General features: G+C 59.6%; 7 protein-coding genes and 2 non-coding genes across 9 annotated transcripts; 4 read left to right on the top strand and 5 right to left on the bottom strand.

Moving 5' to 3' along the window:
- Positions 1 to 329: 329 nt before the first annotated feature.
- GGTG_00041 (5-oxoprolinase) lies at positions 330 to 4,520 on the top strand (the record flags this gene model as incomplete). Its single annotated transcript, XM_009217780.1, has 2 exons — positions 330 to 3,556; positions 3,638 to 4,520. 2 exons carry the CDS (start codon positions 330 to 332, stop codon positions 4,518 to 4,520), a joined length of 4,110 nt encoding a protein of 1,369 aa, XP_009216044.1.
- A 517-nt stretch (positions 4,521 to 5,037) lies between these two features.
- Positions 5,038 to 6,825, top strand: GGTG_00040 (hypothetical protein; the record flags this gene model as incomplete). The annotated part of the gene is made up of 1 exon (XM_009217779.1): positions 5,038 to 6,825. One exon carries the CDS (start codon positions 5,038 to 5,040, stop codon positions 6,823 to 6,825), a length of 1,788 nt encoding a protein of 595 aa, XP_009216043.1.
- A 235-nt stretch (positions 6,826 to 7,060) lies between these two features.
- Positions 7,061 to 7,133, bottom strand: GGTG_20001. The gene has a single exon. It is a non-coding gene; the product is annotated as a tRNA-Lys (tRNA).
- Positions 7,134 to 7,138: 5 nt separating this feature from the next.
- On the bottom strand, positions 7,139 to 7,232 carry GGTG_20000. The gene has a single exon. It is a non-coding gene; the product is annotated as a tRNA-Glu (tRNA).
- A 281-nt stretch (positions 7,233 to 7,513) lies between these two features.
- Positions 7,514 to 9,594, bottom strand: GGTG_00039 (hypothetical protein). Its single transcript, XM_009217778.1, has 2 exons — positions 8,260 to 9,594; positions 7,514 to 8,001 (listed from the first exon to the last, which is right to left on the bottom strand). The coding sequence occupies exon 1, from the start codon at positions 9,365 to 9,367 to the stop codon at positions 8,354 to 8,356; it is 1,014 nt and encodes a 337-aa protein (XP_009216042.1). The 5' UTR covers positions 9,368 to 9,594; the 3' UTR covers positions 7,514 to 8,001; positions 8,260 to 8,353.
- A 147-nt stretch (positions 9,595 to 9,741) lies between these two features.
- On the bottom strand, positions 9,742 to 16,866 carry GGTG_00037 (hypothetical protein). Its single transcript, XM_009217776.1, has 3 exons — positions 15,855 to 16,866; positions 15,220 to 15,792; positions 9,742 to 15,136 (listed from the first exon to the last, which is right to left on the bottom strand). The coding sequence occupies exon 3, from the start codon at positions 14,670 to 14,672 to the stop codon at positions 13,155 to 13,157; it is 1,518 nt and encodes a 505-aa protein (XP_009216040.1). The 5' UTR covers positions 14,673 to 15,136; positions 15,220 to 15,792; positions 15,855 to 16,866; the 3' UTR covers positions 9,742 to 13,154.
- GGTG_00038 (membrane transporter) lies at positions 10,945 to 12,156 on the top strand (the record flags this gene model as incomplete). Its single annotated transcript, XM_009217777.1, has 3 exons — positions 10,945 to 11,104; positions 11,170 to 11,938; positions 12,027 to 12,156. 3 exons carry the CDS (start codon positions 10,945 to 10,947, stop codon positions 12,154 to 12,156), a joined length of 1,059 nt encoding a protein of 352 aa, XP_009216041.1.
- An 859-nt stretch (positions 16,867 to 17,725) lies between the features above and the next one.
- Positions 17,726 to 21,212, top strand: GGTG_00036 (hypothetical protein). The gene is made up of 2 exons (XM_009217775.1): positions 17,726 to 18,458; positions 18,593 to 21,212. Exons 1-2 carry the CDS (start codon positions 18,315 to 18,317, stop codon positions 20,537 to 20,539), a joined length of 2,091 nt encoding a protein of 696 aa, XP_009216039.1. The 5' UTR covers positions 17,726 to 18,314; the 3' UTR covers positions 20,540 to 21,212.
- Positions 21,213 to 22,689: 1,477 nt separating this feature from the next.
- GGTG_00035 (reduced viability upon starvation protein 167) lies at positions 22,690 to 25,283 on the bottom strand. The gene is made up of 3 exons (XM_009217774.1): positions 24,637 to 25,283; positions 23,179 to 24,469; positions 22,690 to 23,095 (listed from the first exon to the last, which is right to left on the bottom strand). Exons 1-3 carry the CDS (start codon positions 24,670 to 24,672, stop codon positions 23,070 to 23,072), a joined length of 1,353 nt encoding a protein of 450 aa, XP_009216038.1. The 5' UTR covers positions 24,673 to 25,283; the 3' UTR covers positions 22,690 to 23,069.
- Positions 25,284 to 25,356: the final 73 nt, after the last annotated feature.

Genomic DNA, 25,356 nt, shown 5'->3' with positions numbered 1-25,356 from the left:
TCCAATTCGTACAGCGGCAGCACCTTCGTCTCTCGGTAGGTACTGTCAGAAGTGGGGTTCGCACAATGACGATACTTGCGGGCGCGGAGAGCAGATCCGGGGGCTCGCTCAAGGGGTCCCGAGTCTGTCTGTGCCCGTTATAAGGCTTCGGTTGCTTGCATTCTTGGCCGCCTGCCTTTTCTCTTGCCATCGTCACTGAGAATCCATATTCTGGGCTGTGTTGCTCGCTGAATATCTGGGCGTTGTGCTGTGTCGTCGACAGCTTATCCCCCAATATCACCAGGTACTTGCACAGAGCGAGACAGCCTCTCCAGAATCAGACGGCCAAAATGGGGTCCGCCCAACCACAAAAGAAGAAGAGCGTGAGGATCGCCATCGACAGGGGCGGTACCTTTACGGACTGTGTGGGCAACCTAGACGGCGAGGATGTCGTCATCAAGCTGCTGTCCGAGGACCCGGCCAACTACTCGGACGCGCCACTCGAGGGCATCCGTCGCATCATGTCGCACTTCCTCAAGCGTGACATCCCCCGCGGCGAGCAGCTCGACACCTCGGACATCGAGTCCATCCGCATGGGCACTACCGTCGCAACCAACGCCCTGCTCGAGCGCAAGGGCGAGAAGATCGCCCTCGTCGTCACGCGCGGCTTCCGCGATTGCCTCGCCATCGGCAACCAGTCCCGCCCCAAGATCTTCGACCTCGCCATCCGCAAGCCCGATGTGCTGTACTCGGCCGTCGTCGAGCTCGACGAGCGCGTCACCCTCGAGGATTACGCCGAGGACCCCTACCGCAACTTGACAAAGCCCGCCGTCAAGGCTGGCTCTCCCGAGGCTCTGACTGCCGATCTGGTTATGGGCCTGTCGGGCGAGGCCGTCCGCATATTACAGAGGCCCGAGGACCAGGCCGTGCGTCGTCAGTTGCAGGACATCTACGACTCGGGGATAAGGAGCATAGCAGTCTGCCTGATGCACGCCTACACATTCCCGGATCACGAGGCCCTGGTTGGCCGGATAGCCCGCGAGATGGGCTTCCACCACGTCTCACTCAGCTCGGAGCTGATGCCCATGATCAAGCTCGTATCACGCGCTACCTCGGTCTGCGCCGATGCCTACCTCACCCCTGCCATCAAGAAGTACATCGAGGGTTTTCAGAGCGGGTTCAAGGGGGGGCTTGGCACACGCGGCGTCCGGGAAACAGAGGGCGAGCGAGGAGCTCGCTGTGAGTTCATGCAGAGCGATGGTGGCCTGGTCGATGTCGACAAGTTCACAGGCCTCAAGGCTATCCTGTCGGGCCCTGCCGGTGGCGTGGTCGGCTATGCCATCACGTCATACGACGAGGCGACCAAGATCCCCGTCATTGGCTTTGACATGGGTGGCACTAGCACCGACGTTTCGCGCTATGGCGAGGGTCGATACGACCACACTTTCGAAACCACAACGGCTGGCGTGACCATCCAGTCGCCGCAGCTCGACATCAACACGGTCGCGGCAGGCGGCGGCTCGCGCCTCTTTTTCAAGAACGGCCTTTTCGTCGTCGGTCCGGAGTCCGCTGGCGCCCATCCGGGCCCTGCCTGCTACCGCAAGGGCGGCCCCGCCACCGTTACTGACGCAAACCTCTTTTTGGGTCGGCTGCTACCCGAGTTTTTCCCCAAGATCTTTGGCAAGAACGAGGACGAGGGCCTGGACGTCGAGGCAAGCAAGAATGTTCTGCAGGAGCTGACGGACGAGGTGAACCGGGACTCGGAGAAGCAGATGACGGTCGACGAGGTCGCCTTCGGCTTCCTGACAGTGGCCAACGAGAGCATGACGCGACCTATCCGGTCCATCACCGAGGCCAAAGGCCACGACTCGTCCAAGCACCGCCTGGCAACCTTTGGCGGCGCTGGTGGGCAGCACGCTGTCGCCATAGCCGAGGCCTTGGGTATCAAGCAGATCCTTGTGCACCGCTACTCGTCCGTGCTGTCGGCGTACGGCATGGCACTTGCCGATGTGGTCGATGAGAGGCAGGAGCCCGAGTCTACGGTCTGGGCCGACAAAGGCAAGGTTGTGGAGGACCTCAAAAGCAAGATGGAGAAGCTCAAGGAAAAGTCGAGGTCAGCACTGCGAGACCAAGGCTTCGAAGACAGCGAGATCGTGTTCGAGGAGTACCTCAACATGCGGTACCGCGGCACCGAGTCTGCTCTCATGATTGTCAGGCCGTCTGCCCAAGAAGCGGGCGATCACTTTGGCGGCGATGACTGGGCCTTCGGCAAGGCCTTCGTCAAGCAGCACCGGTACGAGTTTGGGTTCACCCTTGACGAGCGCGACATCATCGTCGACGACGTGCGTGTGCGCGGCATCGGCAAGAGCTTCAGCTACAGCGAGAAGTCGGTTGACGCGCAGCTCAAGGTGCTCAAGCGGAGCGAGCTCACGGGTAGCGCGAAGCGTCACTCGACTGCCCAGGTGTACTTTGAGGGTGGCCGGATCGAGACGCCGATATACAAACTCGAGGACCTGGCTGTCGGAGACAGGCTGCCCGGCCCTGCCGTCCTCGCCGACGGGACACAGACCATTGTGGTTGCTCCCAAGACGGCGGCCCTCATCTTGGATACCCATGTCATCATCAACATTGACGAGGATAAGAAGAAGGACGACGAAGCGCAACAGGCAGGCGGCAAGCGCGAGGTGGACCCCATCATGCTGAGCGTTTTTGGCCATCGTTTTATGGCCATCGCAGAGCAGATGGGCCAGGCGCTGCAGAAGACGAGTGTCAGCACCAACGTCAAGGAGCGGCTCGACTTCTCATGTGCCATCTTCGACGCGGGTGGCGGACTTGTGGCGAACGCGCCCCATCTGCCTGTACACTTGGGTTCCATGAGCACCTGCGTCAAGCGGCAGGCCGAGATATGGAAGGGCAAACTCAAGAAGGGAGACGTGATTGCGACGAACCACCCGTCGTACGGTGGTACTCATCTCCCCGATGTGACGCTCATAATGCCGGCTTTCAACGAGGCAGGCGACAAGATCCTATTTTACGCGGCCTCGCGAGCGCACCACGCAGACATTGGAGGCATCACGGCAGGCAGCATGCCGCCGCACTCGCGCGAGCTGTACCAGGAGGGCGCGTCGATCAAGAGCGAGAAGTTTGTGAGCGAGGGCAAATTCGACGAGGAGCGCGTGATCGAGCTGTTCTACCACGAGCCGGCGCGGCAGCCGGGCTGCAGTGGCACGCGCTGCCTGGCCGACAACATCAACGACCTGCGGGCGCAGGTGTCGGCCAATCAAAAGGGCATCTCGCTGATCGAGGGCCTGATCCAGGAGTACGGCGAGAGCACGGTCGACTTCTACATGGTGGAGATCCAGAACAATGCCGAGTACTGCGTCCGCAGGCTTCTCAAGGAGGCCAGCGCGCGCTTCGAGGGCAAGGACCTGTCGGCCGAGGACTTTATGGATGAGGGGAGCCCCATCAGGCTCAAGGTCACCATCGATGCCGAGAAGGGCGAAGCTGTCTTTGACTTTGCCGGAACTGGACCTGAGATCTACGGGAACGTCAACGCCCCCGAGGCCATCACTTACAGGTAAGGGGACTTGGCGCTTGACTGGTTTGTTGGGCTCGAAATGGGGGAGCTGACGCACACTGACACTGTCACAAAAATCAGTGCCATCATCTACTGCCTGAGGTGTTTGATCTCAGAGGACATTCCTCTCAACCAGGGATGTTTGAAGCCTATTCACGTCAAGATCCCTCCAAAGTCACTTCTATCGCCATCTGACCGGGCGGCTGTTGTGGGAGGTAACGTGCTGACGAGCCAGCGCGTGACTGATGTCATCTTCAAGGCCTTCCAGGCGTGCGCCGCAAGCCAAGGATGCTGCAACAACCTCACCTTTGGATTCGGCGGCAACGTGGCAGGGCAGACCGAGGTCAAGGGATTCGGCTACTACGAGACCATCTCGGGCGGGTCTGGGGCCGGACCGACGTGGGAGGGCACCAGCGGCGTGCATGTGCACATGACCAACACGCGCATCACCGACTCGGAGATCTTTGAGCGGCGGTACCCCGTGCTGCTGCGCGAGTTCTCGATCCGGCCGGGGTCCGGCGGCAACGGGCAGCACCGGGGCGGCGACGGCGTGATCCGCGACATCGAGTTCCGCATCCCCCTGCAGGTGTCGATCCTGAGCGAGCGCCGGGTCTACAGGCCATATGGCATGGCGGGCGGCGAGCCCGCCGAGTGCGGCCTCAACCTGTGGGTGAGGAAGGTGGCCAAGACCAGCTGGGAGAAGTCGCTCAAGAAGATCCAGGGCGGCGACGATGCCAAGGACGAGGATGACAAGTCGGTCGAGTACGAGGAGCGCTTCATAAACCTCGGGGCCAAGAACAGCGCGCCGATGCAGGCGGGCGACCGCATCATCGTTAACACGCCCGGCGGCGGCGGCTGGGGCCCCGTCGGGCAGGCGAGCGTCTCGAGCCGCAAGGCGGACCCGCAGGACAGCTGGCGCAGGGGTACCCACGGCGCCAGGGAGGACACGTCTCTGCAGGCGTAGAGGTGGTGGTGTATATGTAGTAATAGCAGGCGAGAGCAAGGCTGCTGCATGGCCGGGTTTTGGATACAAGAAGCTGCAGAGTCTGTCTGGTGATTTGAAAGGACGATGACTTATCTTGACAACCAGACCGAGTGCCCAACCTAGGTAGCTATACCTCGGATGTAGATGGGCATTGAAAGATGGGAAGGAGGGCAAATGCTCACATCCATGTGAGATAATGACAATGACATGGCCCAAAGATGAGTCCAAGATAGGAAAAGGGTACCAACTAGTACATACACGAATTGTCAGCAACTGAGTCTGGTATCTACGGCGGACCCACTACCCCCGACGTATTGCTAGCACCTGCCCTGTAGGGGAGCTGTCCCCGCGGGCTACAGCGGTAAACCCCACCATTCAGCAACAACAGACTGGTCTCCTGTAGCCAGGCCTCAATACATGTATTCAATGACATGAACACCGCATCTGACTGAACAGAGCTAAACGGAACGACACGAAACAACCCCACAAACACAAGATGGCGGTCTTCTCGGACGAGGAGTGGGCCGAGACGGAAAAGGAGATACCGCGGCCGACGGACGGGCTGGTGCAAAAGTACCTCGAGGGGCGCGCCGGGCTGGCGGCGCAGGAGGCGCGGCAGCGGAGCGACCACGCGTTCCGGCAGGCGCTGTCGCCCATCGCGCGGCGGGCGTGCGGGGTGGTGGAGCGGATGCGGGCGGCCGAGAGCGCGCGCGTGTGGAACGCCGGGCTCGAGGAGGCCATCGCGGTGCGCGAGGCCGGGCGCGTGACGGTGCACCCGGGCATGATGTTCGGGCTCGCCAAGGACGCCATGGAGACGACGGACCTGTGGCGCGTCGCGCGCCGCATGCCCAAGGGCGCCCTGCTGCACGCCCACAACGACGCCATGGTCGACATGGGCTTCCTGATCGCGGAGGTGCTCGCCACGCCCGGCATGCACGTCGCCTGCGCCGATTCGGACCTCGCCACGGCCGAGGCGCGGGCGGACTGCGCGCCTGTGTTTCGGTTCCTGAGGGCGACGCCGCCGGGCGCCGAGGGGATGGACATCTGGTCCGAGGACTACGTGCCGGGGACGTTTGTGCCGGCCGCGCGGGCCGCCGACACGTTCCCCGGCGGCGGCGGCGGCGGCAGCGACGGCGGCGGGGGAGGAGGACGGGCGGCGTTCGAGGCCTGGCTCAAGTCGCGCGTCACCATCTCGCGCACCGACGCGACGGAGCAGCACCACGGGCAGGACCACATCTGGGCAAAGTTCATGCGCTGCTTCCAGATCACGGGGTCCATGCTGCACTACGAGCCCGTGTTCCGCGCCTTTCTGCGCCGCGTGCTGCGCCTGCTGCACGACGACGGCGTGGCCTGGGCCGAGTTCCGCCACACGTGGCCGCTCGACTACTGCCGCGAGGGCCGCGACCGGCCCGAGGAGGACTACATGCACATGTTCACCGTCATCGACGAGGAGGTGGCGCGCTTCAAGGAGGAGAACCCGTCCTTTTGGGGCCTACGCATGATCTGGTCGTCGCACCGCGCCGCGCCCGCCCGGTCCATGGCGTCCGACATGGTGCTGTGCGTCGAGACCAAGCGCGCGTTCCCGCACCTCGTGGCCGGCTACGACGTGGTCGGGCAGGAGGACAAGGGCCCTCCCCTCAAGGACCTGTTCCCCATCCTGGCCTGGTTCCGCAAGTTATGTGCAGAGGAAGGGGTGCAGATCCCGCTGTTCCTGCACGCGGGCGAGACGCTCGGCGACGGCACCGACACGGACGGCAACCTGTTCGACGCGGTGCTGCTGGGCGCGCGCCGCGTCGGCCACGGCTTCTCGCTCTACAAGCACCCGCTCCTGATCGAGCTCGTGCGCGAGCGCCGCATCCTCATCGAGAGCTGCCCCATCAGCAACGAGGTGCTGCGCCTGTGCTCGAGCGTGCTGTCGCACCCGCTCCCGGCCCTGCTGGCCAGGGGGATCCCCTGCGCCCTCAGCAACGACGACCCGGGCATGCTCGGCCACGACACGGCCGGCGCCACGCATGACTTTTGGCAGGCCCTGCAGGGGTGGGACAACCTCGGCCTGGCGGGGCTGGGGTCGCTGGCCGAGAACAGCGTGCGCTGGGCCGCGTTCGAGGACGAGGACGATGCCACCTGGGTCAAGGGGATCAAGGAGGCGTCACTAGGGGAGGGCATCAAGGCCAAACGGCTCAAGGAGTGGGCCGTTGCGTGGGAGGAATTTTGTTTGTGGGTTGTTACTGAATACGGCGACCGATATCTGGACGACGAGGAGGCTGTAGAGGCGGCGGGCTAAGGGTGTTGTGGGGGTGTGAAAAGATGATGAGCAGTGTACGATATAACGAAGGGATGGACGAGCAAACGATCCGGAACGTATAACGTCCTAACCTGTCCAAAAATATAAGAAAGGAGGTTAGGACAAAATACCCAACCCAACAACCAACTACCTGCCTTACAAAATAAACAATAACGCATAAAAATAGCAAAAAAAAAAAAGGTACGATATGCCTGTACAGGCGCACCGGGAATTGAGCCCGATGCGGGGGTCGAACCCGCAACCTTGAGATTAAGAGTCTCACGCTCTACCGATTGAGCTAACCGGGCGATGGCTCCGATACGGGGAATCGAACCCCGGGCTCGGCAGGACTCGGGACTGGGAGGTCGGTTGAGAGTGCCGGATGTTAGCCACTACACCATATCGGATGATCGCTTGCGTTGTGATTGTTGACTCACCGTGGCGGCGGGAGCTTTATGATGCGTGTGGCCGTCGCTGGCCCACCGAGGGGACGGGATGGGGGTCGTAGGGCTCCGCCCTGCTGCGGTGGCCCGTCGGCGTCATGGCCGCTAGGAGGTCAAAGCCACGTGGAGGGCTTGCTTATCACGCTTGACGGGAAATGAGGACCGACAGGAGCAAACATGGCATGGCCAGACGCTAGCTACGGACACGTTGGTTGGGACGGCCACGTGGTACGGATGGTGAGAGCCGCATGTCACAGAGCTACACCATGTCGGATCTCGTGAGAGTTCGGCTTTGTTGGGAAATGGGGCTGCCATGTGGGGTTTGTAGCAGTTTTATTTTCACACGCTAGCCAGGATGAGGGTGTAGAATACGACTGCCACCGAGTTGACGAACGGGTGGTGGCCATGGGTAGTATAAAAGGAAAGAAGGAAGAAACAAGGGCGAAAATCCATATGTTTGGTTGGACTATCAACAAACTGTTACAACGTCTTGGCAACAGCTTATTTCCTGATCAGGTATTCGCATGTTACTGCTTCTCTACCGAGAAACGTCTGCAGTATCCCATCTCGGAAGTGTTTTTGCAGTTTGACAAGCGCCCCGTCGCATACTCCATGACCGAGCCCGCGGTATGCCTGCCACGGTCGACTCGATGATCGGCATGTTTCACATCTCGTGATTTCGGAGGCAGAGACAGAATCATTTCTACCGCCGCTGTGCCGCGGAGGCCTACGTCTATAGCAGTTAGCATCATCAAGACAAACACAGCCAAGACAAAATGCAAGCAAAGCGCCAAGTAGCATCGTTCAGACATATTTGAGAAGATTTTGGTAACGCGGTTGCTTTCGGCATACATCCTCTTACGGCCTCGTCCGCTCCGAGGAGCAGCCGAGACCAGGGAGTGTTCGATGGCCCCGCGGCAGTCATCACGCGATGTAGGTTGGTTGGCGAGCCTAGGAGGTATCAAGGGACAGGGCAAAAAAATGGGCTCACCTGTGTTTCTTGCCCAAAACTGCTAATGCGAGCAGTTGTGTGACGCCATGAAGACGGCGCCGCGGGTGGATTTCACGCTTCATGCCGTGCCAAGTCACGTCTCGGGCTTGAGCTTCCGCTTCTCCCTGAGCTGTTGCAGCTTGGACCTGTCGTCCTCGAAGCGGCGAGCAAGCGCGTCGTGCTCCGCCTTTTGCTTCTCCCGCTGCTGGAAGCGGTAGAAGCCGCCCGACAGCTCCGCCTTGCGACGCTCCTCCCTCTCGGCCAGGCGCTGCCTCGTCCGCTCTGCCTCCTCCCTGCTGACCGGGGCCGTCCTCGACGACCCTCCGCGCGTTACCGTAATGAAGCCATCAGCGTCGGGCTCGTTACGCAGCCTCTTGGAAAGCTCAGTAGCCTCGCGCTCGCGCTTGTTGAATAGGGTAAAGAAGGAGTTGACGGCCGACTCCACCAGCTCGCGGTCCGGGAACGAAAGCTGGTTGTGGCCGCGCAGCCAGGGAGCGCCCAAGGGTGGCGGGGCGTCCTTGGAATCGCCATGGACACCCCAGACGGGATACTTTTTGGTTTTGTGAGCCTTTGCAATGGCCTTTAGGGCCAGGCTGACACTACGTTCGTCAGCCATGATGGCCACTGCTGTGCTGCCGCTGCGTCTCAGCCGTCGCGGCCATGTCTCCAACAGCGTTCTAGCGGCTTGGAGCTCTGCGGCCTCGTCGTCGTCCTCCACCTCGCCTCTTTTCCTCTTGTTGGAGTTGTGCGCTGCCCGGGCTAGACGGACCGCCTGGGACGGCAGCAAGGAAGCGCATTTACTGCGCTTCTGGTCGTCGAGGAACGTCATGTCCTCGAACTTGCCGGCGCCCACGAGGGCAGCGAACACGGCCCGAAAGTGTGCCGAGGTGCTGTCTGCGGGGACGTTGGCCAGAAATAGAGACCGATCATCGTCGGGGGTTGGGATCTTGGGAGTGTGGCGTCTCAGGTAGACGTGGTGCACAGCGGCGTGGGGGTAGGCGGGCGAGGCGGGGAAGACGACGGGCAGGACAGAGAAGTCACCGAGCATGGCTGGCACGACCCCTGATGCGGCCGTGGCCCCTGATACCGTCGCGGTTCTAGCCCCCATGGCTCGGGCCGAGGGGACGGACCAGAGCAGAGTCGGAAGAGTCGAGGCTGGGGCCTTGAAGTTCCAAGACAAGGTTGCGGGCTCCGAGCCGGGGCGGGAAAAAGGGAGGTCCCGCGGCGGTGCTGTAGGAACAGAAAGATGTGGCGAGGGCTTGGGGTACGCGATTGAGAGCCTGGAACTTGTGGTCTGGGATTTCTAGGATTGAGCATCGTCACGACAAAACGGCCAGAAACGCGCTCAGGCGCCGATTTGGAAAATTTCTTGCTGGGGTCCTGCGATCTTATCGCAGCCCCACAGTCTCTATGTGGGCCTATGCCAGAGCGTGGCGAACCGCACCACTGCCGCCAAGAAACAGGCAGGCTGGGCAATGCTATTGGAGCCTCGATAGATCAAGTGGTTGTCTATTACAGCCTATCCTATAGGACTATCTCGTTCCTGCTTCCTACATACCTTCTTTTCCTCAGTTGCCCCGTGGTCATAACTTTCCCCTGCACCTAGATAGCCAGAGCCGGCGCAACGCGGCCAGATAGAAATGCCCAACCACCGTCGCGGGCACGTCAGAGAGTCTCCGTGGAGGCTGCTCAGCGGGGGCTAGCTAAATTGATTTCATTTCATTACCTTCTTTTCCTCATCTGCGATACTATTTTTTCTTTTTTCTGTCTCTTCTTTATCCCTTGTATCCCTTTGGCTGTGCGTTAGGTTCGTCCGGACTGCACGCTTTCGTTCGGCATGTGCCAACTAGGCTATCCTAGAACCAACACCTGGAGCCACTGACAAACACGCGGCCCTCCAGAGGCAACTTGCGGCACTCAAATGCAGCGACCTTCTCCTGATCGATCGTCATTCTCATCTGACTGCCACACGGGGTCTTCCTGGCGCCAAACTACCCACTAGCATCCCCAGGTCTAGCCGCCACCTAGACAACCGTTCTCGCATTCCTTAACCAGCAATCGCCGTTTTGCTGGCTGCCGCAGTCATATTAGTGTGACCAGGCAACGTTATCATTTCCGCCCTCCCTCCGACGTCAGGTCTGGCCTCCTCTGTTGGCAACCCTCGATATTGGTATCAATATATGGGTGACCATCCTCTAACATCAGGGCAGCAGCTGGGACTCTGCTGCCCCTGAGTCTGCACCATCCGAGCCCAGAAACGCACAACGAATGCCTCCCCTGCCCCGGCCGGTAGTTGGCTTTAACTCCCCAGAGTACACGGGTCCCAGGCAGGTGCTGGATAGCGTGCTCTCCATAGTAGGTAGTAATGAAGCCGGTTAGAAGTAGAAGCCCACATACTTGCCTGAAACCCCCTTGGCAACGGTCTGTCAATTATATTCATCTACGCGTTCGACAGCGCGGCTGGCTTGGCACCTCTCTGCCGCTGCGAGTTTTGCGTGTGTGCATACCTCATCGAGAAGCAGGTTCGCACATCGGCATATTCCTCCCGAGTGCACCCAAGGATAAGACGAGACGAGCCTCGATCAGATTCACCCTGTTTCGCTTACACCGAACCTCTGATCGGGTGCCGAGAAATCGCTATATAGACCTCTATAGCCTATGCCCCACGCTTGACCGATTGGTGTCATGCCCGTGTCAGGCTGGGCCTCGACATGGGACTGGCCTCGAGGTGCCGCCGACCTCGTCCAGGCGATGCTATCTCGGCGCCCGAGGGCGCAGGCCATGCGCGCCAGCTGCCGTCTATGGCTTGATGACTACGAGCGCCGGCTAGTCAGCCAGTATTGGTGTGATTATTGCCTCTGTAACCGGCCATGCCGCAGCTTGATGTCGGAATACATCACCACGTATAAGGGACGCCTGCCGCTCTCCCAGTCGCAGGCCGGAAAGACGAAACCCCATCACATCACGCCAAGCCGGCCATCATCATCCTCGTCACCGTCGTGCTGGCCGTTTTTGTCGACTCATTCCTCTACGGCCTCATCCTACCTGTCATCCCCTTGGCCTTGTCAGCGCAGACGGGCGAGCCCGAGAGTCAGCGCCAGGTATGTTGTAGCAAGCACGACACGGCCGGCCCCAGCATCGGCCTCTTCATGGACTACATCAGCATCGCCCTGTCGGGCGGCCTGCTCGTCTCGCCCCTCATCGTCGGCGTCCTGTACGAGACCCACGGCTACTACTCGGTCTACTCGGTCCCCTTCGCCCTGATCGTCTTGGACATTGTGCTCCGCCTGCTCATGATCGAGAAGCGCCACGCGGCCCAGTGGCTGCCCGAGGTCGTTGAGGATTCCGCCGGCTCGCAGTCCGACTCGGGCACCTCGTCCGCCCCCGACGCGGCCGGCGAGCAGGAGAAGAAGATCGTGGTCGCGGCCACCACAGCGGCGGCGGCCCCGGCCCAGCTGGACGCCGCGCCCAAGGGGGGGCTGGCGAACCACCGCTACGTCCGCCTCATCAAGTCCCCGCGCATGCTCGCCACCCTGGCCGGCGTCGCCGTGCATGCGGCCGTCATCGTCTCGCTCGAGGTCACCGTGCCGCTCTTTGTCAAGAACACGTACGGCTGGAACTCGACCGCGGCCGGGCTCGTCCTGCTCGCATCTATGCTCCCGAGCCTGTTATCGCCGGTGTAAGTTTCTTGTCTCTTTTCTCCGAAACCCCCAACACCGCCGTTTGCCCATTTTCTGACGTGTATCGTTTTTTCCCGCGGCGTGCAGGATAGGCGCAATTTCGGACAAGTACGGCGCCAAGTGGCCCTCGTTTATCGGCTTCCTGCTCTCCATCCCGGTCCTGGCCTGCCTGCGGTTTGCCGAGATCGACAGCACCCTGGCCCAAAGGTCACGCTAATGGCGCTCCTAACCGTGCTGGGAATCACTATGGGGATGGCCGACTCGGTAAGTCTTCCCAGTGGATGCGTCATTGAAAATAAGGAAGAAAAAGCACCGACTAACTTAGTCGTGAATCCAGCCCCTGATGGCCGAGATCACATACGCAATCCAGGACGCCGAGGCCGCAGATCCGGGGATGTGGGGGAAAAAGGGAGTCTATGGGGCTGCTGTGAGTATAATCCGCCGGTCCATCACCCCGCAAAACGGCGCACCTCCACGATTCGGTTTGCTGACTTGGGATCACCTTCACAGTATGGACTGTTTACCACCTTTTATGCGCTCGGGGAGACCTGCGGCGGCCTCATGGGCGGCTACCTCGTTTCGGGCGTGGGCTGGTCGACCTACACCTGGGCCATCTCACTCTGGTGCGTCGTCGGCTCCGTCGCCATCGTCTTGTACGTCGGCGGCGACAGACGGCCAGGCAAGGCTGCTTCGATTGTTTGAGAAGAATGATACCCAACAAGAACTGAGCTCAAGTGAGGGGGAAAAAAGAAAAAAGAGATAAAAGGTGAAAAGGTGAAAAGAAGAAGAAAGGGCTCACACCCGCCGACATTGCATTCAGGGAGTTTCATAGCGGAGTATAGCGTGGATTTTGGCTGGAGTATTGGTTTTCAGGAATCTGTGTATTATGTATCGGTGGTCAAGTGGCGAGTAACGAATTATGAGAGATAAAAACAAGAATTTTAAGCAGCAGCGGAAGCAGGGAATCAGGGGCCGCTAGCCGATGCATCACTAAAGAGCAATGACCACTAGCGAGGAAAGGCGTCCTCTTAACAGCACAAGCAGAGGCGAACAAGTGAGCCTGTGCCGACGCGAGTCCCGGGCCAAGAAAAGGGTGGAAACCCCAACTGTGAGGCGTATATTCCGTCGTCCCGGCCAAGCCTCTAGGCGCTTGGGGAAAGCTACCTAATCCGGAAGTTTTGGACTTTTCCCCTCCTCCCCTTGTCATGTCATGGCTCAGATCTCGACCACGATCCTGCCCACGCCGCGGCTGACGCACGGCAGCATGTGCCCGGCAGCTTTCTTCTCGTCCTCCGTCAAGGCCGTGCCGCGGTGGTCGACCTGCCCTGCCACGAGTCGTATCTTGCAGGTGCCGCAGTTGCCGACCTCGCAGCTCGACGGCGCCGCGTCGACGCCAAACTCCTTCTGCATGACCTCGAGCAACGTCTCCTCGGCACCCACCTGTAGCGTAACCTCCTTCTCCTCCTCCCCCTTGGCAGTGGCGGCCTTCTTGACGACCACGGCCTCGAACGGGTCGCCCGAGGCGTCGGCCTCAAAGGCCTCAAAGTGCACCTCGCGCCCGCCCAGGCCGGCGGCGCGCGTCACGCGCAGCGCCTCGTCCATCATGCGGCGCGGGCCGCAAAAGTACAGCTGCGAGTTCCAGGGCAGGGAGGCGACGATTTTTCCAATGTCGAGCCTGCGGCCGGCGTCGGCCGCGTATAGTACGAGGGCGCCGTCACGCGCGGCGAGGGCGTCGACGCGGTCGCGGAACGGCACGTCGCCAGCGGCGGCCGAGCGGACGGCGTAGTGCAGCGTGGCGCTCAGGTGGACGTCGCGCATCTTCTCGACGAGGGCCAAAAAGGCCGTGAGGCCGATGCCGCCGGCTACGAAGACGTGGTTGCTCGCCGACGGCGCGCGCGGCACGCCCGCCGTGAAGCGCCCCACCGCCACCACGTCGCCCTCGGCCGCCGCCTCGTGCAGGTGCCGGGACGCGCCGCGGCCGTCGGCGGCGAGCGCGACGCCCAGCTCGAACCGGTTGAGCGAGCCCGACACGACCGAGTAGTTGCGCACGAGCCCGTTGCCCAGCCTGAGCTTGACGTGCGACCCGGGAGCGAGCTCCGGGTCCTCGACCGGCTCGGTCGCCTCCAGGATGAAGGACACGACGCGCGGCGTCTGGCGCCTCTTCTCCACGATGCGGAACTCGCGCCACTGCAGGGCCTCCTCGGCCGCCGTCTCGGCCCTGCGCTCCTTGGCCCTCTGCTTGGCCACGCGCCGCCTGAAGGCGCCCGCGCACTCGTCGCCGAACTCGGGGATCGAGGCGAGCTCCTCGTTCATGGGCCCGTTGCCCGGGTCGCGGTGCAAGTATTCCTGCACGCGCTCGATGGTCCAGGTCGGATGTCGGCGCTCCACGAGCCGGACCTCGTCCCCGGCCCGGACGCTGCCCGGCCGCAGCACGCGGTAGTACCAGCCGGTGCGGCTGAGGCGCCACGTGTTGGGGGCAAAGTCCTTGATGCGGAACCGGTGGTTGAGCTTGAAGCACGGCTGGCGCGGCAGCGACACCTGCAGCCGCAGCTCCGGCCCGACCTCGACCACGTCGCCGATGCAGACGCTGCGCTCGCTCATGCGCCCCAGCACCAGGTTCTCCCCGAACGCGCCCGGCGCGAAGAGCGCCGCCGCCGATGGGAACTCGGCCTGCCAGCTGGGGTAGTGCGCTGAGCAATCTGGCGACGGTACCTTGACGTCAGCTTCTCGCATGTGGCCCAGAGTCAGATAGATAGAGCCATCTATGCGCAACCACGTCCTCGGGACTGGGCGCCAAGGCTGATCACCCCCCGCTCACAGGCATGGACGGCCTTGTCGACGCCGCCGTGGAAAGTGTAGTCGTGCTCGTCGCCCTCGATGCCCATCTCTCCGACGTGCATCGCGCCATCATGTGGCGTTTTGAAAATCCCTGTCTGCACGTTTATTTCCTCGAAACTCCGCATCTTGCCCGTGCGGACCTCGAGGACGGTATCAACTAGAACCTCAGCGGAGCCAAGTCCGACGGGCCCTTGTTGAGACATTTTGCCAGGTTGCAGTGCTCGCGTGACGATGGGTAATTCGTATCATATATTGAGCTGGCGCGGTTTGTCGCCGTTATGGTGTCTTGGCCGAATTAGATATGTAATCATGACCAAAGATGCAGTCTGGTCCCAGGAACGAGTCAACCAATCACACCACTGCGTGCGGGGTTGCATTAGCATCGGGCTTGGTGTACGGCTGGGGCGTCCCCCGAGACTGATGTTTTGAGGCTCTGTCATACCCATCAAACTTCCGCTTTCCATACGAATGGCGCAGCCAGTATGGTGTCGGTGAACTCGCCCATCCAGCCTACTGTACTCCTTCGGCGGCTGACGCTCGTATGCTGTCCTAGCGAGGTACTAGGGGCACATGAAGCTGTCACGAGATCCAGACTTAATTGCCTGGGTGGCCATAAGCGGCAGGAGGCGGCGCGAAAATATGACATACCTTGCAACTGTGAGATTCGAAAGGCCGGCCGGGCGCTGAGCCGCACAAATGGATTCGGGCGGTGCCAAGTCTGAAGCTAGTGAGGCCCTTGGCACTTTGTGTGGGCGTAGCATATAGAGGTAGGAGAGCGGCAACGGGATTGAATAATCATCTTCCTACAAGGACAAGCGAGTTAGGATGTCCAGAGCTGAGCAAGTAAAAATGGCGCATCTTGAACAGGAGCTGAAAGTCGGTCCGACCCGGGCTCGCGCCGAGTGACTAACACGGCGAAATCGCCACATTGAAGTTGCCACCAACCCGACGTGACACAATCAACAACCCCGGCCATTCACGTCGACGACGTCGGAGATTCTGTGCCGGACATGCCCTGCCGGAAACGCCATTGGTCAGCTAACAAGAGAGCAATTTATCCCGTTTGTTGTCACGCACCTCCGTGACCATGTCTCGGGAGGCAGCGTCATCTCGGCCAAGAGCGCGGCGCCTCATCCGCGACTCCGAGGAAATACGATCGCAAGCACATGGCTGCTGGAAAGAGATGGAGCGGGACCCCTGGCCGGCCGGGAAGCCACGTTTAGGAGTCGCATAGGCTGATATTAATATCTGTAGCCCCCCTCCCAATGTGCGGAAAAACAAAACGCCAAGAAGCGATCCCATCACGCAGCCACTTGATCTGACACGCCCGGGTAGGTAGAGTGACATGTAGATAGGATAGATACGAGATGTGTGGCCCATGCTGGACGGGATGAAGAGAAAGCTTGCACATCCCATAGGCCGAAATGCGGTGAATCCCGCTTTGTCCAGAGGATGAGGGACACGTCAACAAGGGAGACGTTAAGGAGCGGACTCTCAAGACGGAGATGGCCTTGTTCTCGGACTTAAGGCCACACACATGACAACAGGGTGCATTGGGCCGAGGAAGCCATGCGAGGTTTGCCAAGAGACCAATATCCGCCGCACTGAGGTTGATAGCATCGTCGGAACCAACAACGCCGCCTCCGCAGCCCGCCTTCTCGTTTATGGGGCAAAAGTGCGGCTTTGGCTTGAGCCCAAATGCCAGATATTGTGAAGGCGGGGAAAGGGGTGTAAGCTTTCCAGCCCTCGGCTTGTTGTTAGCCCGACCTGGGCAGCGAGTGGGACTGAGCTTCGAGTGCCCGTGGCCACATGCGACAAAGTAAGTGTGCAAGTGAGGCTCCCGTGTTCAACCCGGACGGTGGCTGGGCGGCTCTCCGTCGAGGCATCACAGCAGACGGATCTTCAGCCCAAACACACAACCGTCTTTTGCTGGAACTTTGGATCTGTAGCACCTTCTTCCGTGGCTTCTTTTGGCTCTTCTGGGTCCACTCACCCACGTGCGTTGTATAGATAGCCTCATAGAGCACAGGGAGAACAGGCTCGACCAACGTGTGCGATAACAGCAGATAGGAAGGGTCAGAGACTCTTGAGAATCTGAAGCGATAAAAGCGGCACTTTTGGGAGACAGGAGGCACTCGCCTCCCGCGGAACACATATGGAATATGGGGCATGTCGATGCAGGCTGGCAAGTGCGGCTCTGTTACCTGCCGACGCCTTCAGACTCTTCAGTGCCAAACACGGCGACTTCTGAAGGCCGAGATGTGGATACCCGCAATCGCCTCGTGACCGATGTAGTATGCGGGTGATTCGATAGCTTGTCACATTTCGCGGGCGGGACTGTTGGCGGCACAGCTTAGGCAGGGGCATCACACCGATGCCAGTTGGCCAGCGCCAATGTGGTCAACAAAGGCGGCTGAGTGGCTGGACACGGCGCATGATGCGGCCCGGCTGAGCTGGCTTCTGGGATAAGCGCACAATGCTAGCTGGCCCTGGAGATTTGCGCCCGAGGCCGGCTGCTAGCGGTGCGAATCTCATCGGTTAAGTTGGGTTGGCGCGTTCCTGAAGGAAGGGGGTGATGCGGCTGAAAAAAGGAGCGCGATGCTTGAAAGTAGTACGTGGCAGCGAAATGTGCATAGCACAGCAGGCGAAGGAGCCCAAACATCAATTGACCAGGGCCTGAGCAACAGCCCTGTTGACGCTGGGGTCCGCTGGGGTCCACTGCGGGTCTAGCCCAACACATGTGACCGCTTTTGGCAATTCAAGCCGCGTTTATCGGGAAAGGTGAGAGGCTGGTGGGGGGTAAGACTGTCTTTCTAGAATCAAGGGAGCTGGAGCAGAGCCGCAATTCACTGAAGGAGGGTACCGTGCTCCAGTACCCACTCCACATCATTCTCTAACCGTGCAACCCCCTAGCGCTATTGAATTTTTTTTTTTTTTCAAGCGCAGCAGAGCCGCAAACACAGGGGATTTGTGCTTCCATCTCGCTAACCTGCTCACTTCGATGGTGTTACCAAGCAAAACGATGTATGAGACGACAACTCCAGTCACGCGGTCAATGGGTGTCTACAACCAGTGCGGCGCGCTTCATTCGGCCCATCTTCATATTCACAGCCTTTTTTGAATGCAGTATGGCGACTTACGAGTTGGTCGATCCCCGTTGGTCGGAACTTTGTCGCGTTGAGCCTTGCCTAAGTGGTAGTCCAGCCCCTACTGGTACTTATCCCTGCACCCTATCACTCGTATCTAAGTAGGTACCCAGCCCCAGTCCCATGTCTCATCCATCCTTTCTGCCTTTTTCAGTATCCCGATGGCACCCAAGCCACTCACATTCCCATTCCACTAAGCTCCGGACCTAACCTCAGAGCCTGAGAATGCGGCTAGTTGAGCCGCATTGACTTGAGCCGCCTATTTGTACGCTTTCTGCCACCGTCCCCTCGTCCCTCAAGCTTCTCCTCCATATCGCCCTTTCCACATCGTTTGTTGCAATGCCAACTTGGTCCCGAGCACTCCAGACAACTGCGGCGCACTCCCTGCGTCATGTCCATTCGTCGCCTACCATGGGAGATAATATCGTACATTGTGCAAGACCTAGATCTGGAGGACTTTGTCAGTCTCTCCTTGTCCTGTCGGCACTTCCAGTCACTTCTCCGTGACGACAACATATGCAGAATCCTCCTCGAGGTTGGTTTCTCGTCATCCCTGGTTCCCATTTCCTCAACATCATGCCCCTCCTATCCCATCCCGCCACTTCACTCTGCTTGCTGCCTTGGGCTCGAGCTAGGAATCCCTCGCTGATGGAATTATTGGTGGTGCAGTCGCGGCTCCCGGCAGCCCCCGAAAGCCAGTCGGCTCGCACTACGAAGGATTACGCGCGCGAGCTACGCAAACTAGTCAAGCGAAGGGCCGCCATCTCGTCGGCCACACCGTACCTTGTTGCCGTGGTCGCCGACGCTTCTGAGTCATTTGTCTATAATGACGGCGTCCTTTGCTATATGAGCGAGGGACACCTCCGAGTGCTCGACCTCATCAACTCAGCAACTAAGGAGATTGCTGTTGACGTCCACGAACTTTTGCGCGCTAGCCCTGACCTACAACAACCCAGGAAGGGCCAGAACCACCAGTTCAAGCTAGTGCACTACTCGCATGGTTTTGTGACCTGCCACTACAGCCACAAAAGATCCATCGCTGGCTGGATAGTTGTCATCAATCTAGCCAGAGGCCGCGTTTTTAGCCACGTGCTCGAATCGGCACACAAGCTCATTGCTCGGAATAACCATGAGTTTCTTTATTATGGCACCCACACCGACACGTCGGATACGGGCCACCGCCGCTGGGAGATGCGGGGCTGCGACCTCCGTGACGAGTCCTGGTTTGAGCACAAGATTCGTCTAACCGACATTGTGGGCTCAGAGGTCAACACAAACATCTGCTTCGAAGTCATTGATGACTATTTTTACTGCGTCGCAAACCAGGCCCTTTTTGAGCGGGAGGAGATCGCCTGGACGTCGTACTACACTTATCTCAGGTTCCCCGTCAACCGCTCCAAGCCCCAGAACGTTGAGACTGTCGAGCCCGAGGAGATCTGGCGCAGACTGCACGCCGAAGGACCAATCGATAATCGCTGGACCTTTTTGCACCTGGCCAAAAACGAATCCACTGGTGCTCTGACTGTGGTTGAGGGCCGCAAGGAGTGGATAAACGCAAGCAGCAAAAGCCGCCGGACGTACTACTCGAGCGAACTTGTCTTTGCAGACCCAAGCGAGCGAGCTCTTTCGGAAGACCAGCCTCAAGATCCCTTGTCAGGGTCAGGTCTTGGCACGTCATCCAGCCATATAGAGGACTCTCCAAAGTCGGAAACGACAGAGTCACACGCTCGATGCCCTCACAACGTCCACCCCGGTGACGACGCCTCAACCCCTTGGGCATTTTCTATCAACAACTCGCTCATGCTATCCTACCACATGTCATGTCAGAGCCATCTGGATCTAGTGAACGACCCTTTGCCAACCGACCCTTACCAAAATCAGAGATTACGTCTCAGAGTTGGGTCGAGGCGCCCCCGCCTCAAGTCAGAAATGGGGGAGCTTGAGCATACGCCCAGGAGCCTCTCGAGCAACCCCTCATATCCGGAAAGCGAGATACACAAGTTGTACAAGGCTTCCGACGTCGCCCTCTGGCCTCCAGCCCACTGGGAGCAAGAGCATGGCACTGCGACCGTCAGCGAGCTTTACAGTATCCTCAGCCCGCCTGGGTATCAAGGGGACATCTCGGCGATTTGGGACGAGAGGTCGTTCTGCTACGCTACTGGCCAGGGCAATCGGACCATCGTCTTTGTGTCGTTTGATCCGTCGATCCGACTGCGAGGAATCAGGCACTGGCGTGAGGCCTTCGGGCAAGGGAGCGTGGCAGGGGCTGCAGCCCGCCACGAGCCCCTATCTCAAGGTGCATTATTGACACCTGGCATGCAGGATCAACCGATGGAGGGCCGCCCGCGCAGCCCAGGATCAGGCTGGGATAAGCAAGTGCCCCCGCCAATACCGGATAAGGGAAAGAGCAAGGCAGTGTGCAGCCACCCCGACAGCCCAACATTGACTTCCGGCCATGTCACATCGCCTGCCGCGCCTGTCTCGGAAATAGGACCTGGTGGTGCGGCGGGAGACGGCACAGTCGCAAGCGCAGAAAGTCACGAGCTGCCGATATGGATGTCGCTCGAGGATCCGAGGTACAGGGCGATCCAGAAGGGATTCCACTTCGCGTCATGAGATCGGCGAGAGGAGGGTGATGGTGTCGCATTTTACTTTTTCGTTGATGCTGCGTTGCAGGCACTGCAGTTCCTTCTCTTTGCTTTGGCGATGGCGTATTGGGGTCCAAGGAATAAAGCCAGTAATTCATCCATTCCTCCGACTTGCACATTCGATATCATGGACGCGTGGAGCCCCCCTTCCCGGTGGCCATGCAGTGCCTGACACCCCCCCTCTCTTTACACCGCTGCTTTTCCTGAAGATGATGAATCACTACCCCAGGTGCAGCACCCGTTGTAACTGCACCTCTCTGGCCTGGAGAACGGGGATGATATCCGCGGAAAGGGCGTGGGTCGCAGTGGCGTCAGGCAAAGCTGGCCTTTACGAAGCCGGGTAGGGGCATTGCGACCTCGGAAGTGCGAGTAATGGGAAGGGCAAGGCCCGCCTGAAGGTTTCTTGATGCCCTTGGTCCCCCCGTGCTTGGCGGCTCGGTACGTCGTGGCGGGGTCAGAGTATGGGTTGACAGGAGAAAGAAACGGAAGGCAGCCTAACGTGGGGCCCTGCTGCTAAAATACATAAAATCTGCCTTGCCAACAGTCCACGGGTAGTGGCCAAATGCGGTTAGGAGGAGTAAGAAAAATGGGCATTTGGGAGAGGCAGGGATCCTAGGTTTGTGGTGACTTGATGAGGCTCTTCCCTACCCCTCAAAATGGCGAACCGGGCAGGGGGTAAGTCGTTGCCTGCTTTTTTTCCTCCTCTCCCTTTCTTTTTGCATCCCATCCCCCTTCTCGCTTTGTTATCCGCATGCCGAGACGTCTCCAGAAGGGCTGAATAGGTCTTTTGGCCTTTATGAAGTGGATATCTTTACATCCCTCTGACATCTGACCCCCTCCGCTAGTCGTCCTGCTCGCAAATAAGCCGCAGCCAGCCGCCACAAACCCGAGTCTTATTCGTCACTCTTTATCCCCCTGAAGCCTACAGCTCTTGATGCCCAACTGCGAGTTCCAGTGGCACAAGACATCTGGCCTTTCTTTGTCATGCATACACAACCCGGTCCAAAGCGTGCCCAAGGCAGACAGCAGACAGCTCCGGCACCGGCCGGCCTTCGGAGCCCAGATTCACCGGGCAATCGGTCTTCCGCACGTATAGGAAGTGGCCAACAGAAATGCCAAAAAAAAAAAAAGTAGCCCCATCAACGCCAGGAGCCGTGTGCTTACCCGCTTCCTCAACCCCACCCTGCCGCGTGCTAGGCCGGTTCTCGAACAGATCGCCATGTCTCGGCGCAACCTACCCGCGTTGCATGCCAAGCACAAGTGTGCACTTTCTGGGGGAGCCGGGCAGCGGCCTTTTCGTGTCAGGTGCTGTTTGGGCCGCCGGAGGGACCCGGGGCTTCGCGTGGGGACGTGCCTACGCCCGGCTTCTATACAGATGCTTGCGGGAGGGTTTCCGGTGGACGAGGCAGGGGGCGCGCGGTATGGCTACGATGCAAGCGGCGGGTGGATAGAGAGCCCCCCTCCCAATGACACGCACGCCATCCGGTTCCTTCTCCCGACGACCGACAATGCCCGGTCCCTTTTTTTTTGGGGCCCTCGCCTCGCCTTGGGGGCATCAACGCAGGCTGCGAATCGCACACACACTCCACACACGCACCGCATCTCAACCGTCACATCGATGAAAACGGGTCCCGCGTGGCGGCGGATGACGCCCGCGGACATAGAGGGGCAAGTAGCCAAAGGGGAAAAGCGCCGCCGTGTGCCCGAGATGTGCTTCTGCGCGTACACATGTGCATGCAGACGACGTCCGCCCGCACCTGCCAGCGCAGGTTCCAGAAGCCACGGGTCAGCAGTGCCGGGCGGAGGCCTCCTGTGGAGCCCTCGAGTCGGGCATTCCCCCCTCTCTCGTGCTGAGCGACAGTACGTGATTGTCAGCGGCCAGTCGGGGCCATCTTTCTGGTTACGGTTCCTTCTCGGCCAGTCAGACGGCATGCCGCGCGGGCAGCTAGCGGCGATAATCACGCGGCTTTATGCAGCCAACCCCCTGATAGGAGAGTCTGGCACGTCTGATAGGATAGTGCTAGGGTGTGTCATGTGCGGAGAGACGCGTTGGGTAAAACAAGTAGAATTTCCTTTGAACCTGGGTACAGTCCAAGCGTCGTCATCAAGAGGAGGCACTGCGGTTGCAAGCTGCTTGTTCTTGCATTCTACAAGGAGAAGGCTAAAGTGATACATTCATTTCTGCTGGGCTTCTAGGTAGTTATCGTATGATCAGAACAATAGCCTCTCTATCTTGCCTCCCTCTTCACTCTCGACCGGGCTGCTCCTCGTCTAGCGCCTTTAGCACGAATCTCCCGAGGTATTTAACGAACGCCTTTATGAACCCTCCTATCCCAGAAACGACTTGGGCTAATACACAAACAAAAGACATGAGAAGAACAAACCGTTATGAATGGCAGGCAGCCCACTCCACGCAAAACATATTACAGGGCTGGCGATGGCATGACGAAAGGCCACGACAACCAGCAACAAGATCCACGTCCCCGCTCGGTGCGCACTCAGCCGCCTAGTTGCACGTAATTCCCTGTTGTGCGGTATGTGTCAGCGCCTTCGCGTTTCTACTAAATGTCCGGACGGGCCAATGGTTCGGGGAAATAAGGGTCCTACCTGGAAACTGCCCACTCTTGCCATTCAACTTGCCCGTCCACCACTCGTTGGGGTTTTGCGTGCGGGTTACGATGGTGATGACATCTCCGGCCTTGAAGCTCAAATCCCCTTCTTGCGTGGCTGCGTACTCGTACAGTGCCGTCACCGTCTCGGCGGCTGGCGCGGCGCTCAACCTGCTGGGCTTCGGCTTAATGGCCGGCGGCGGCTTCGGCTTCGGCTTGTTGGCAATCGCGGCTGCGAGAGCGGCTGCCCCTGGGCTTTTAAGCCCTGGGGAGTATGGGGGTGGCGCCTTCTCGGCCGGCTGCTCGGCCGACTGGCTTTGAGGCGCAAAGGAAGACTGCACTGGCCGTGGGCTCGTTGCTGTTGCCGTCGCTGTTGCTGCTGGGGAGGTGGACGCGGCGTTCGAGGCTGAAGGTCCGGCCGTGAGCAGGCCTTGAGGCTTGGGGGCCTCGAGCGCAGGCTTGTTGCCATACCTGGGCGGACGTGGACGGCCAGTGGTCTTGAAGCGCACAATGGATAGCTTCTCGGCCTGCTCCTGAATGTCGCCACGCTTCTTGTGAAAGGCCTCTTCGATGTCGAGAGTGAGGTCGAAGTAACCAATGTCACAGTGCTGCATCTTCTCGTGCAGCGTGTAAAAGATATTAAGCTGCATGTAGTAGAAGGACTGGAACAGGGGTTGGATGAACTCGCGCTCGAGCGCAAACAGCTTCGGCAGCTCGTCCTTGAGCAGGTCGTTGAAGTAGTTGAACTCCTGGGTAGCCTGTTCGACTTCGCCCTCGGCCTTGTAGATGGCCTTCTCGTCCTTCATTGTCTTCTCTTTCTTATCCTGCAGCTTCTTGAGGTTCGCGCGGTGGCGGTCGTAGTCTAGTTGCTTGTGCTCGCGCTTCAAGGCGGCTTTCCTGATGACTTTGATGACGTCAAGCAGTTCGTTCGCGGGACGGATGACCCTGCTCTCGATCATTTCCAGCTCGGGCGCCAGCGTCTCCTGGAGATCCTTGACCACGGCCTCATATTCCTCGCATGCCCTGATGCCCTCTGGTATCCCCTCGATCTCCATGGACGAAGGATCCGACATGCGCCCACTTATGGGCCTGTAGATCTCCGTCATGGCCCTGGAGAAGGCAATCTGGTGGTTGAGCATGCTGTTGATGGCCTCAAAGTACTTTTTGCTCTCGTCGTGGAGTTTCCTGGTCTCCGTCTCGAGCTCCTGGAAGCGCCGTTCGGCATCGATGTAGACGGCATCTTTGGTGTGTTCGCCAATGTTGAACTTGGATTTGAATTGTTGGGGCGCCTGTGACGATCAGAGTCCGGTTATGGTCAGTCCAAAGCAATTCGCCTGGCGCAATCGTACACCCCGTTGTGGCCGCCGTCTTGCGCACTCGTCGATGCGGCGCGCAGAGACTGGCGCGCATCCCGGAAGTCCGGGGGATGCCCAAGAACAGGCGTCGGCTTACTCACCCGAGTCAATGACTTGGTAAAGCCCTTGAAACTCATCGTGTCGTCTGTCTGCCGGGTAGGCTAGTGGGGTTGCGCTCGCAGGGCAGGCTGCGACAGGTCTTTAGGGAGTTGCTGGAGAGAAAACCAGTGGCAGGGAACGCGGGTTTGCGAGAGGGGTGAGCCGATTCTTTGTTGGTTGGAGTTGGAAGTCATGCCCAGCGCTGGTGACGCCTTCAGTGGCTGAGCCCCCGCGCCAGCTTGCTTGGCCTTGTGGCTCCCCCTGGCGGCGATGACGAAGGAGCTGCGGCTGATGCGGCAGACAGCGCTTGTGGAATTATTTGCCAGGCTGATGCCTCAAATCTGGCATACAGGGAGGCAGGGATGCGACGTGACAGGGGGGAGCTGGGCAGAGCTGAACAGACGCGCAAGCTGGTGTAGGCAGACGAATTTCAGGGATGCATGCTAGTAGAAGAAGGTAGAAGCCTGATTCACAATGATAACGTGTTGTCGTGGCAGCAACTTGAATACCACGGACTGTACCGAGGGATAGGTAAAGCGCCTCTGCTGGCTGCAAACAGCCTCTGACTTGGAACACCTCCTGACTTGTGCTTTGGCGGGGACTGGCTCAGCAGAGAGGGCCATCACGTCACTCTTCCATCGCAATGCCGGCCGAACTCACCTCCTCCAATTCCTCCAGCCAAAATCCCCAATCTTCAAAGGTGGCGGGGCAGACGCCCACAC

Source organism: Gaeumannomyces tritici (assembly GCF_000145635.1).
Source record: "Gaeumannomyces tritici R3-111a-1 unplaced genomic scaffold supercont2.1, whole genome shotgun sequence".
In the NCBI taxonomy this organism is placed as follows: domain Eukaryota; kingdom Fungi; phylum Ascomycota; class Sordariomycetes; order Magnaporthales; family Magnaporthaceae; genus Gaeumannomyces; species Gaeumannomyces tritici.
Note: the sequence above shows the minus strand (reverse complement) of the source record. Positions and strands in the feature narration are given on the sequence as shown.

Coding starts and splice junctions, on each gene's coding strand:
- GGTG_00037 (XM_009217776.1), bottom strand. CDS start 14,672: ATGCGAGAAGCTGACGTCAAGGTACCGTCGCCAGATTGCTCAGCGCAC.
- GGTG_00036 (XM_009217775.1), top strand. CDS start 18,315: ATGTCCATTCGTCGCCTACCATGGGAGATAATATCGTACATTGTGCAA. Junction 18,459..18,592: donor TATGCAGAATCCTCCTCGAG/GTTGGTTTCTCG, acceptor TTGGTGGTGCAG/TCGCGGCTCCCGGCAGCCCC.
- GGTG_00039 (XM_009217778.1), bottom strand. CDS start 9,367: ATGGGGGCTAGAACCGCGACGGTATCAGGGGCCACGGCCGCATCAGGG.
- GGTG_00035 (XM_009217774.1), bottom strand. CDS start 24,672: ATGAGTTTCAAGGGCTTTACCAAGTCATTGACTCGG. Junction 24,470..24,636: donor TTACCAAGTCATTGACTCGG/GTGAGTAAGCCG, acceptor TGATCGTCACAG/GCGCCCCAACAATTCAAATC. Junction 23,096..23,178: donor CAAGAGTGGGCAGTTTCCAG/GTAGGACCCTTA, acceptor ACCGCACAACAG/GGAATTACGTGCAACTAGGC.